The 12672-nt window shown below is 38.9% G+C and overlaps 1 protein-coding gene across 6 annotated transcripts in view; it reads right to left on the bottom strand.

Moving 5' to 3' along the window:
* Positions 1–1426: 1426 nt before the first annotated feature.
* Positions 1427–12672, bottom strand: part of SEC24C (SEC24 homolog C, COPII component) — a 39018-nt gene continuing 27772 nt past the window's right edge. For all 6 annotated transcript variants that reach the window (XM_086751955.1, XM_086751957.1, XM_086751959.1 and 3 more), the window contains 13 exons: positions 11860–11984; positions 11396–11587; positions 10341–10434; positions 8934–9050; positions 8286–8456; positions 7801–7897; positions 7364–7509; positions 6761–6899; positions 5844–5962; positions 5284–5463; positions 4424–4615; positions 3906–3995; positions 1427–3510 (listed from right to left, as the gene is read on the bottom strand). In XM_086751955.1, the coding sequence (XP_086608081.1) occupies positions 3370–3510; positions 3906–3995; positions 4424–4615; positions 5284–5463; positions 5844–5962; positions 6761–6899; positions 7364–7509; positions 7801–7897; positions 8286–8456; positions 8934–9050; positions 10341–10434; positions 11396–11587; positions 11860–11984 (1803 nt within the window). In that variant the 3' untranslated portion in view covers positions 1427–3369. The remainder of the gene's footprint in view (positions 3511–3905; positions 3996–4423; positions 4616–5283; positions 5464–5843; positions 5963–6760; positions 6900–7363; positions 7510–7800; positions 7898–8285; positions 8457–8933; positions 9051–10340; positions 10435–11395; positions 11588–11859; positions 11985–12672) is intronic.

Below are 12672 nucleotides of genomic sequence, written 5' to 3'. Positions count from 1 at the left end.
CCACTTCCTCTGGTCCTACCACTAGTTACTCAGGAGAAGAGACCAACACCCACCTCCCTACAACCTGCTTTCAGGTAGTTGTAGAGAGCAATGAGGTCTCCTCCCAGACTCCTCTTCTCCAGACTAAATAATCCCAGTTCCCTCAGCTGCTCCTCATAAGACTTGTTCTCCAGACCCTTCACCAGCTTTGTTGCCCTTCTCTGGACGTGCTCCAGCAACTCAATGTCCTAGGCAGGCTTAAAGTTCCTGCAAAGTGGCTTTTCTGTACCAACCCAGAATAATTCCTTTGGTGTTATAAGATTCTAGAAATGAGAAATTGGTATCTGCAGACTTTAGACTACACTATAAAAACCAAAAAGTATGCTAGAATTACCACTCAGTTATGGAATTGCTATAAGCTTCAACTTCATTCCTTAAGCAATAATTGAATCCTAATCACAACACTTATAACTGGTAATTCGTAATACACTACTACATTAGCCAGCACGGATACTAGCAAAGAAGCATTCTCTATCTGTATAAGGAACATAGAAAACTTTTTGCATTCCTTTGAAATTAGCTCTTGACACTGCTCGGACATGATCTGGAAGCACACCACAGTCAGCGCAGAAAGACTGCTACTCTTCATGCCATCCCCACCAGCTCCTCCACCTACTCCATCCTGACAGAGTGCTAACAGACATGAGGCTCAGCAAGGCAATTTCCACACACATGGAAAGGGGTGCTGCCACAAAAATTCCTGTAAGCACAATTTACTCCACACGATTAATGTACAAGATGCACAAGGTCCATCATTATCGCAATATATCAGTTCAGTAGCAGATTCTGGACATAATGTACATTCCGTAGGAGAGTAATCTCAAAAATATTCTACAGCAAACTAAGTATTGTTGGATATTTAGCAACAATTGTCTTGTGCTTTCGTACAGATTTTTGTAAGGTTATCAGCAAATTGTACAGCATCAGTGTTCCAGGCTACAGTCAAGTTACTCTCCCCAAAAAACCCCACACCCTACCCAGCTTCCCTACTATCTTAACTCTGAAATAGGAGCTGTATTTCTTTGGAAAATTAAGATTGCAGAAGTCTTTAAGTTAACATTGTCACAAGGTAAGGGCAATACTTTCCCAAGTAGACCAAATCTCTTTGAAAAATGAAAGTTCAGAAGGGGCAGAAAGTTAAAAATTGGTCATCTAAGCAAAGTAACACTGAGATTAAACAGCACCTTTTGTCAGTTGAGTCCTGTTGAATTCCTTATCATCATTCACTGTGAATAAGAAAAAAAAAAAAAAGACTGAACTTGGTCATCAGAAGATTGAATTGTAAAGGATCAATCAGCTAGACTTCAGCCCTTCCCATTTCCTCCCTCTTGCAAAATACAGGGTTTGGAAAAATAAGCAGTGTTTATTTACTAACAATGACATAAAATACATCTTAATATATTTTTATTTCTTTACAAATTAAAAGATGCATTGGAAAAACAAGTGAAGAAAATGAAAGGTTCATTTATGATTTCATTTCCACCCCCACGCCCCGAATATTAATACTAGAAACTAGTATTTGCGGAAGTCTGTGGTTGCTGTGCCTTATATTCCTGGGAAGTTGTTTTTCCCCTCTGGTTAAAAATCCTCTAGATTTTTTGGTTGGAGGCAGTACATGGATTAAAAAGTCAGCCACATTCATACAAAAACGCTGAAGGTTCTGTCAACTACATCTCGAAAGAGTTTCTCCATTACAATTTTCATATTCCCCTTTCTGTGTAGTGATGGGGGAGAAGACAAACTAGCAGCATTAGAAGAAAAATGGATTTATATACATGCTACAGGATATGGAACTAAAACCACAGCCAGATATTTTTCTGATCTTAACAAGGACTTTCCTCTGAAATATTAAGCTCAGAGAGTATATTCTCTAATCCATCCACATTCTTCCTTCCACTTTTTAGAGCTTAAACTCCTGGGTATTGTAATAACTCTTGTTAAGCGTTCAAGCTAAAATACAAACAAGCCCCCTTTCAGAAGTGAATAAATGAAGCCCTTAGAAATCTGAATTTGATTTACACTCGCTCCCTCTTCACAGGAGTTTTCTCATCCACCCTTGCAGAATGGAGCAGCAGAGTGGCCAAAATGGATGGATTAATCTGTCTGAGGTATTTTAGTTTAACAAACAGGCTTATAAAAAGGTTTTGTGCAAGCTGATCAGTAGGAAGAATGGGGGAGGGTATAAACATCCAGTAATGAAACTCTTCACTATGGCCCAGATGCTTTCAATAACCAAAATCAGGTACTTTCAATATCTAATACAGTACAGACTAAATCTTAGTTTTTGTATCCCCTTCCTGTTACTCCAGGATACAAAGCAATCTCAGTTTGCATCAGTATAACTGAAATTTCTGCTTGTTTGACATGATGCACAATAACAAGGTTGAAAATGGCCACTTCCTTACCATCCAGTTCCTACACAGCCCCACATCACCTTGTCAAAAGTATTTTCTGCTTAAGGTTAAGAGGCTTTTGTTCCCACCACCATCTGGATAGATAGGTAAGCTCCACAGGAGAGGCCATGGAACATGGATTGAGTAGGACATTACAGAGCTGTGCGATGAGAAGGAAAGAAGTCACCACACACGCCAACTGTCTTTACCCCTTCGCTGTTCAGAAGCTGTTGATTGTTGCTCACTGAACTACTACTTACTCCACTACACATCTGCACAGCAACTTACAGTACAGGTAAGATTGTGGAAAGAAATTTGCCCTGCTGCCTCCTGGCTTACCACTCATTTCCTTTTTCATGGATTTCTAGTTCACACAGCCACGATACATTTCTGCTCTGCAATGTCATGTTTCCCTCTTTAGAGGAGACACAAAATGTTTGGCTGCTCCAGCTCCCATCATCCGAGCTGCATCTTGTCCTCCCCTCCTGCGAATCCCGTTCACACTTGGAGCATGCACACGCGCCCATACAAACACACAGCAACTACCAGAGTTTTGAAGAGTTATCGCTTTTTCACCCAATGTTGAATAATGTACAGTGAACTGAAAAAAACCTACATTCATTACGACAGGATTAGCGAGCATGGGGTGGGGGGTGAACTCCTGCCAAGCACAGGAAACAATTTAGATACAAGTAAAAGACCTGGTATCAAAGGCCTTTTTTTTTTTTTTTTTTTTTAGCCCTCACCAGGAAAAATTTTTAATCGCTCATATGGGACTGGGAGAGGTTGAAAGGATTTCTGCTTATGCAATGTGTATTTAAAAATTATGGAATTGTACAGATTTCTACGTTGTCCTTTTTGAGGGCGCTGGGCCTTCTGATCAGGTCATTAGTGGAGACTGAAATGTCACTGCTGAGTTCCAGCACCACTCCCTCCTCTAGCTCAGTAGCTGCCGAATCTCCTTGTGCATGTGACACAGGAAGTCCACATATGAAGCCCCTCCACTCAGACTCTTGTCCTCTACTAGAAAGTGTTTGAACAGCATTTCCAGCTTATCTTCTTGCTTCACAATTATTAACTACAACAAACAAAACAAGAAAAATAATGACTGGTTAGCAGAATTAACGTTCTTGGAAAAAAAGAGCAAAAAGCTAACAAATAGCTCAAAAATCCAAGTACAGATAACCAGGATCACAGCATATATGGCTTACGTGCTTTGACTTTTGTAACTAAGCTAAGTCTCAATTCTTTCTGAACAGAAGAAAAATACCATGTACATGGTTTGTGCAGTAGTATACAATAATAGGTCTGAAAAAATTAGTTTCAGAACTATGATAAGCAGAGAACTCCAAAACTAGTAACAAAGTTTTATATCAGGATGAATAAGTTCAGCATTGCATCATTACCAGGCATCACTTGCTGTTCTGAAAGGAAAGGGGATTTAAAGGTACAAATGGGGGACAACGTTTTTACCTTCATGTAGCGGGATCTCTGCCTTTGAAGCTTGTCAACAATAGATCGTACTTTCTTTGAAAAGGGGTTTTCCAAGACAGGCAAGGTACTCTGGAATGAAAGATATCCAATCCCTATTAGTCATGTAAAGTAGAGCAACATTAAACAAAACTCAGCAATTTTGTTGTACTGCATAAGGGCAGAGATATATCTACCCCCACCAACATAAAATCTCTTCGACCTCAACTAGTTTTAAAAGAGAATATAACATGATACCAGAAATAAAGGTCAATTATTCGTTCAATTTACATATCAACTGTTCTACTCACTGTCAGTGGAAATGTGGCTTGTCAAATAAAGCTAGGCAAAAGGATGTCCGACATGTCCTGACTAGGGACATTTGAACTAATTTCACATACTGTGCTTCTCTTGTTCCTAGTATGAAAAATTAAACACTATTTTCTCAACTTGCTTTCTCATTGTTTTAAGTTTTGGGTGACTGTTACAGACACTAGCTCCCGCACTGCCACCCAGCTCACCAAGGCGTTGCTAATCTGACTGAAAGATGACACTCCAAAGAGGTTCTGGATCAGGCCTTGCTGCACGTTGACTCCCACCCACACAAAGATGTTCAGCCCATTCTCCAGCAGATATATGTCACCCTTGGAGAGACGTTCCTCTGAGTTCCGGATTGCTGCTGGCAAGGAGTCACTGTCAACATCTGCTTTGGTCTGTTTTAGAGTGAAATTAAAAAAAAAAAAAAAAAAAAAAAAAAAAAAAATCAAGGTTACAAAACAAGAACATCTTACAAAGTCTTGAAAATTTCTGCCACTACAACCTGAATAGTTTTTGCATTTCTAGGACTCCTAACACTGCAATAGCTGTGACTGAAGTAGCATCATCTTTAGCTTAGTTTCCTTACTGAACATGACACAGAAGCAGATCAGAAACTCTTGGTTAGCAAAAAAGAATATAAGGCTGCTGTGAAATTACTCTGTAGTTCCAATATCGCCTCCTGGAGTAGGAATGTAATTAGTTGGTAGTGTTATTCCACTACTGAAAAGTCAAAATAGTATGTGGAGTTGCCCTGCAATGATGAAAATTACTATGTAATGTTGCAAGAAGCTTTAGGACTTCTAAAAGAGTACGAAAGGATTAAAAGTATCTTCTTTGCCACTAGCCATATGCTTACAGCTCAAGAAAAAAAAAAACAAACAGCAAATTCATAAAATGCAGCAATGCATCTATCACTGAGTGGAATTAAGTGAAGTATCCCACTGATGGTACATCTCAAATCCTTCTCAAATTGCTTTCCTTTGCTAAAATACAAATGCCAGTCCTTATGACGAGTCAAGACAACAGCAAGTCTCAAGTTGTAAGAATATCCTGAATTACTCACCAGGGGCAAAAGCCTGGGATAAAAGAAAACATTTGTTTCTGCAACATCCATGGATGTAACTATCTGACGAATGTAGGAACGGTCATCCGTTGTGACCTCCGGACCAGGCTGAAGGACATCACTCTTCAACACACAATTCAAGTACACAGGAAGCAGCTTCATGCATTCAGGGAGGATAAGCTACAAGTCACAAGCAGACAAAAGTTGGTCAGCTGTCTTGCTGAGTAAGCTTATGTTCAACAAAATGAGGCTTGCATGAACCAACAAAGTGTAGTCTAGCTGTGAAGAGTGAAAGCTGACGGTCTAATTATACCACAGATTTGCAAAGACAACAAAACTTTTCCTTGGAGCAGCCAATGCTTTCAGGGTTCCAGACAGATGTCCAAGAAGCCATTCTCAACTATAGTTTCACTTGCAGTCTCTCTACTTCCTTGGGTCTTCTCTTTGCAAATCTCTGCTCAGCAAAGCAATTGACTTTTTTGCGAAGGTTAAGTAGGAAGAAGCTCTCATCACCTTTTAATACCCAAGCCTGTGATTCAAGTGAAAGCACTGGAGTTTACCTGGCCAGCGGAGGAGGGACTAGCACAGTTCTTTCGATAGCAAGCTAGGATCTGGGCACACTGGTTGATCAGTGAATCTCGTACAGTCTTTACTGGACTACTCAGAACTCCACGATACGCTGCACAGAAAGAGGAAATAGATGAACAGCTATCATGTGATTGTTCATGAACTATAGAAAACCTAACACTACTTCCACAAACTACTATTGTTTATGAAAGTATTTTTTCCCCTCCCCTTCAAACTTTTGGGAAAGAGCTGATACATTCCTACCGAACATCTGAAGCAGCACATTTACTCCATTTTATTACATATTCTTCAACTCTTTATCTCCCACGTACTTTAAAGCACACTTAGTCATACTTGAAAGCATGGGCTACTAAAAACTCCTTTTACAGCCTGGTCACCTTTTTTTAACAGACTGAAAGTGGACTATTTCTTATATTTTAATGTCGATAAACATACACAACTCTCAATCCACTCTATTTGCAGGCCTTTACTGCAAACTAAAAGAGTAAATAGGGCACAATGCATAAAAGTATGATATTCAACCCAGTTCTGTGAGCGAAGGCCACCATTTCCTACTCCCAGAGCAAAATTCTGGAACAGAGCACAAACTAAAACAGTCCAAAAATAAAAACAAGGATTAACTCAGACAGCTGTCAATACAAATCTCTATTAAAAAAATTAGATAAGAATTTGTATGACAGATAAGCCTACATCCTCTATTCTGTACCTCTTATCTTAAGCAACAAGACTATCATCTTGTTGGGAAGAGCTCTTTCCCATAAAGTGACTGAAGTATCAGGATAGCCACCTGGTATTTGATGCAAAGAGAATAAACAGCTGTCATTGTAAGACAACAGGCATTTCAACAGCAGTGAAAGGCTGCAATTCTTGTTACCATATGTGCCCTTACCATACTTAGCCAAGTAATTGATGAGCGTGTCTGTCTCACAGTTTCGATAGAGGTCAGCAAGCTGTGTGCAACAGTTTAGGGAGAGGTTGTGAATACGGAGTCGTCGCTGCCCTGTGCAACTTGTATATAACAGAGCACACTGTAGGAGACAAAAATGCCAGGATATAGAAAAATGAGGTCCTGCTACAATAAGAAAGGCAAAGTTTGAATATATTTCACTAAAAACTAGGACTCATACCTAAACAAATAAGACAATGTAAAAGACACGCACAATAAGCTAAAAGCATATGCTAAGAATCAGGGTCAATAACAAGCAGCAATGTTAGCAGTTCACATTAAGGGAACTGGTCTTGGATTGTGGTTTGAAGCAGCTGAGGTCACCCTGAGAACAAGTATGCTGAAAGGTTAAGGGTATTGTAAGGGTCAGAAAGAAAGAAGGAACAGTTCGTTGAAGGAGTGTTTAATATTCAGTTCAGAGCGATCTCATCCTCTTCTGCAACTGGCACTCTCCCCAGTTGAGATTTGGTTCTGCCTTGACACAGTTTTGTTGAAAATTCTAAATTGTCAACTCACTTCTTTCTCCTAGAAAGCCCATCCCCTCACCTGAAGGAGTGCACCACTGTCTTCACTCAGTTTGTCATCATGCTTGAATTCCACTGTGATTGTTTTATCACAGTCCAAACCTGCCATCTCTACATCAGTTGTGTTGCTCATATAGAAAGCTCCAAAAAAGTCAGTTGCTCGAATACCTAAAAAAGAAAAAAAATCCAACATGAAACACAATTTTAAACAGAATAACAAGACAGTCAGCCTTTGGAGGCCTGAAAATCCTGTCACCAGTGACACTAAGTTATCTTGACAGATTTCAGCAGGAATCTTTGCTCAGTCTTGACAGAAGTCTTAGAATTTCAAAACTTCAGCAGAACTTTTTGCATAATCTAGTCTAAAGATGTTTTTTACATTAGGGAAAAATCTGTTGCTTCCCATATGACATGCTTGAAGCGGTCAATTTATTATGACTCATTCATGCTAACACCCACCTGTGCTTGTTCGTACTCTCATTACAGCATCAAATCCCACTTCTTTCTGGACGTCTCTTCTCAAGTCATTCAGGAACCTATCCTGGTCTGTCTCCAGCTAGAACACAAGCAATAACTCAAGTTTCCTATGCTCACAAACCAGAGCTGCTTCATAAACCATGCAGTAATTTAAAAATAGATACCATCTCCTGACGTTTTACTCTAAAAATCAGCCATCATACAGGGCTCTGTGCGCTTTTAATAAAATACTGTGCTAAAAGGTAACAGCATAGCTTTGCTTGTTGTTTTTGTTATTAATATATTAATATTTTGTGTAAAGTCACAAAGCTAACAAAATAATTTTGGTGAAAATCTTGAAATTTAAGTAGCAATTTATTTCCAAAGAACTTATTGTTACTTATGTTTCACGCTATGAAAAAGAACTCGTAACTAAACAATAATTCTTATTTATAGCAAATACCAGTACAAGTAAGTGTCACTCTTACCTGGAAATATGCATACTTATAAATGGAGCCTCCCGTCTGGTAAGTTACTACACCTAGTGTCGCCACATCCAAATACTGGTTTGGAAACAGGAACAGATCCACACAGCAGCCCTGCGCCACACAGTCCTTGGCCAAATTGCTGTAAAAGCTCGTCTGTGGTTGAAACAAAGTCTAAGAAAGGAAGTTAGAGATGAGATCAAAAGCTTGTCGTAAGAAAAGGAAAGTGAGATCCACTTTATAATTCCAGTCAATGCACTTTTATACTTTAAGTCTCTCTTCAGGGAAATTAGGATCATACAGATTCTTCCTAATCCTGCCTTTGAAGAACTGTTGAATATTATGAAAATTACTACACATCTTGCTTCAACTGTAAGTTCAGCATATTTACTTTAACCCAGCTATAGAATTTTATCCTGTATAAGAATCTAGATCTATCTCTTCTTGTTCTCATATCAGAGCTGTCCTTATGGTGTCACGTCCACACAGCTCTGCCTGAGAACAGAAGATATAAGTGCAATGGTAAAAGATACTAGCTGAGATGGTTACACTACAAGCTACCCTTGTAATTTCTTTAATGTGGTTTCAGAGTTATCTCAGAAAGAGTATAATATAGACTTGTAATGTAAGCATCATGCAAGTCTTTATTACCTTCTCCTTATCTGTGTTGATCAGCTTCTTATCATCCCTGTTCTTTAACTTCCCTGGGGCCTCTGCAATGGGAAGAGTGGTGTGGAAAATGAAGAGCTTACCAGCACACTCAGCTGCCTGAAGGAAAGCAAGTGCAATAGCGCAGGTTAGAAACATCTATAAAAACAGTAAGGGAAACAGTGATTCAAGAATAAATATTCATACACTCTCATTACTTTACTTCTTTATTTCAGGAAGGCACTCTACCAGACACACAGGCTCAATGATCACTTAGTTACTTCAGTGGTACCCAGCACAGGGAGCACAGCTTATTGGTCAGTTACAGAAAAGCAAGTTTCAGTTCTACTGGACCTGTGTTAGTTCCATGGCAGGGAGAAAAGAACTGGCTACAAGGAGACACAGAGCAGTAAGCAAGACTCAGCTACAAAAAGGTTTTGCACAAACATGTTAGGTTGCTTTCCTCTCTGATTTGCATCTACTCAGTTTGTGGGAAAGGAAAAGAGCCATAGAAATGGCAAAGGATTTTGTAATCTGAGCTCCAACATATAATTAATTTTAAATCAATAACCTATGTCAACACTAGCCAATGTTTAGTAAGTCATTTTCTCTGACACATGCAGTATGTAAACAACCAAATAGTAATTTATATTGTTTCTTGATTAAACAATTGTCATGAAAACCGAGTTTAAGAGAGACTTCTAAGGACTTACATGATGGAAAAATAGAGCTCTATGAACAGTTTTGGACGGAATGATACAATCAATTCAATCAGTATATACAAGTCGGAGTTAAATCATGCATATAATTATCTGGATGAAGTACTGGAATGGAAGAACTTTAGGAAAGGTTTACTTAGTTAGCATATTGTTGTGTGCAACTTCAACAGATTGCATTCTCTCCTTTTATTTGAGATTATACCAGAGCTTCATGCACAGGATCAGAAAGACACCATGTTACAGAACTCCTCAATGAGACATGACAGACCTCAGCACTTGGTTTTACTGTTGGAGGGGTCTGGGGGTTTTTTTGTTTGTTTGTTTGGGGTTTTTTTTTGGTTTGTTTTTGGTTTTGGTTTTTTTTTTTTTGTTTGGTTGGTTGGTTGGTTTTTTTTTTGGTAGGTTCTGTAATCTGTTCAAAGCAAAATCCAGCCAGGTAACTGAGACTACGCCACATGTCTTGTACTTTGAACAAAAGTTATTTAAAAAAATGAGTGGAGAACAAACAGCTACATAGAATTGGAGGTACATGCACTTGAAGAATGAGCCAAGTACTCCCCACATGTAGCACATCTACTACAATGAGACTTGCGAAAAGCTTTAGAATTATCTTATTACTGTGTGTTAGCAGAATACAAACTTCAGAGTACTCAAACTGAAAAGAATTTGCCATCACAATGCACTTACTAACCTTCAGTGCCTCCAGTCCTGCTTGAATCACAGGTGCAAAAACAGTTTCTGTTTCTCTTGTGTCTGCAAACATTTCTGGAATCTGATCCAGCAAACTAGCAAAGAACAAGAAAAAGGAGGAATTCAATATTTCATTTAACTAGAAAAGTCACACAGTTACAGCTGATGACCCTAACATGCCTGTAAATTTGCTTTTTTTTTTTTTTTTAAAGTATTTGGCATCTCATCATTTATCTGTGGAAAAAAAAAATGCTGTTGTTCTACATTGGCTTCTCTCATCCATATCCTCAGTGCTTGCTGTATAGCCTCAACTGATGCCTACTCCAACAGCTCCTCTGTATTCCTGCTCTTATAATATATTCCAATAGATATTGGTAAGTAAACTCTTAGGAAAGACCAGTGACACTTGGCCTCTGTTTGCCAAGCATCCTGTACACTATTTAAAGACGTATAGGCTTAATCCACAGTTTTGTTACTGCACTACAAAACAGGCTAGAAGTTTTCTTTAAAAATATGCAGTGACAGGTCTAGTTCCCAAAATGTAGTTACTTACAAACCACAGTTTAATTACAGTTCAAGTATCATGTTAGTTTGCCAAAATTTTGCCAATTTCTCTTTCTCTCCTTTTAGATTTTATCTTCTCTATCCCACTCATTCTATTTTCTCCACAGAACTGAAATTAGACACCACTTTATCTCAGTTTACAGTTATTTAGGCAGTTGCCTTAAAGACAGTTATTCAGTATTCTTACTACTTTCACTCCGCATCAGTCTAGTTGTTTTTTTTTTGTTTGTTTGCTTGGTTGGTTTTTTTCCAGAAACGCCTTTCTGCAGTAAATCCCCTTCAATACACTCTCTGTCAAGCTGGACTACAAGCCAAATACACCCTTACCCCACAAATTTTTCCGTCCTACTTTGCCATCTTAATTTCAAAAAGTACAGGAAGTTAAAATACATGAAGCAACTTCTAGGTGAATAACACGACAAATAAGCATGCAACAGTTGAATCTACCAAAGAGGAAGTCTACTACACACACTGTAAATCAATTTCTATTACCTGGTAATAACTGTCCTGGACTCGTTCACATTCACCAGAAAACCATCAAGGAGTGGCACAAACATATCTGCCACATCTGAGACAACCATCATTTGTGGCTGTGCCAGTGAGCTCTTCACGTTATAGAAGTGTAACACTTTGTTGTAGGTGACAAAGCCTACTCGAATGGCTGATTCCTCCATGTTGCCTTCCCTGTAAAAGACATACTTGCCTTCACATCTCAATATATAGTGAAATCATGACACAGAACCCAACACAGTAAGTGATGAGAGAAAAAATAAAGGAATGAAAATTTATTTTCACCTAGAAAGGTATGCAGAAAGATGTTCTGCTTGGCCATTTTCTGAAGAAAAGCTTGATCGGATTATCAAGTTTTGTTTTTTAATTTCTAATTTTTTTTTAAAAGATAAAAAGTGACAGTTTCTGCTATTTTGACTGGCTATAGTAGTACACAATATACCTACCTGGGCAGGAAGTCGAGGAGTGACTTTAATTCTTCACATATTAGCCTCACTAAGCCACTCTTCACAGCATTGTAAGACACATCAATCATGAAAATGAAAGCAGGGGGACTGGGAAACTTGTTATTCTGTGGAAGAGATGGAAGAAGTCACATTATGTAATGCAGCCCACATAACAGCTCTGTAACACAGACAAATGAATGCTGGTCAAAACTCTAATAGGTTTCATGTACTTCTCTACTCATGAGTTAGTAACTGTTTCTTCAGATCATTCATGTTGTGCTTGAAACAAAACTAGACTGATTTTGCCATTGTTCAGTGAAGAACAGGCTAGTCACAAGTAAACCACCCATTTACAAGACTAAGCCAGATAGCAAATGTAGACAGGGAAGTTTCCTGCCAGTTCTCAAGACACTGAAATCTGACCAGACTTATTATAGGCAACATTATCATAGAATCATAGAATAGTTTGGGTTGGAAGGGACCTCTAAAGGTCATCTAGTCCAACCTCCCTGCAAAGAGCACGGACTTCTCCAACCAGATCAGGTTGCTCAGAGCCCCATTCAACCTGGCCTCGAATGTCTCCAAGGATGGGGCATCCACCACCTCTCTGGGCAACCTGTTCCAGTGTTCCACCACCCTCAGTGTAAAAAATGTTTTCCTTATATCAAGTCTGAATCTGCCTCCTTCTATTTTAAAACCATTCACTCTCATCCTATCACTACAGGTCCTGCTAAAGAGTTTATCCCCATCTCTCTTCTAAGCCCCCTTTAGATACTGGAAGGCTGCTATCAGGTCTCCCCGGAGCCTTCTCTT

Source organism: Chlamydotis macqueenii, chromosome 7, assembly GCF_036417535.1.
Source record: "Chlamydotis macqueenii isolate bChlMac1 chromosome 7, bChlMac1.mat, whole genome shotgun sequence".
Lineage (NCBI taxonomy): Eukaryota > Metazoa > Chordata > Aves > Otidiformes > Otididae > Chlamydotis > Chlamydotis macqueenii.
This window is presented reverse-complemented; position numbering and strand designations above follow the sequence as displayed.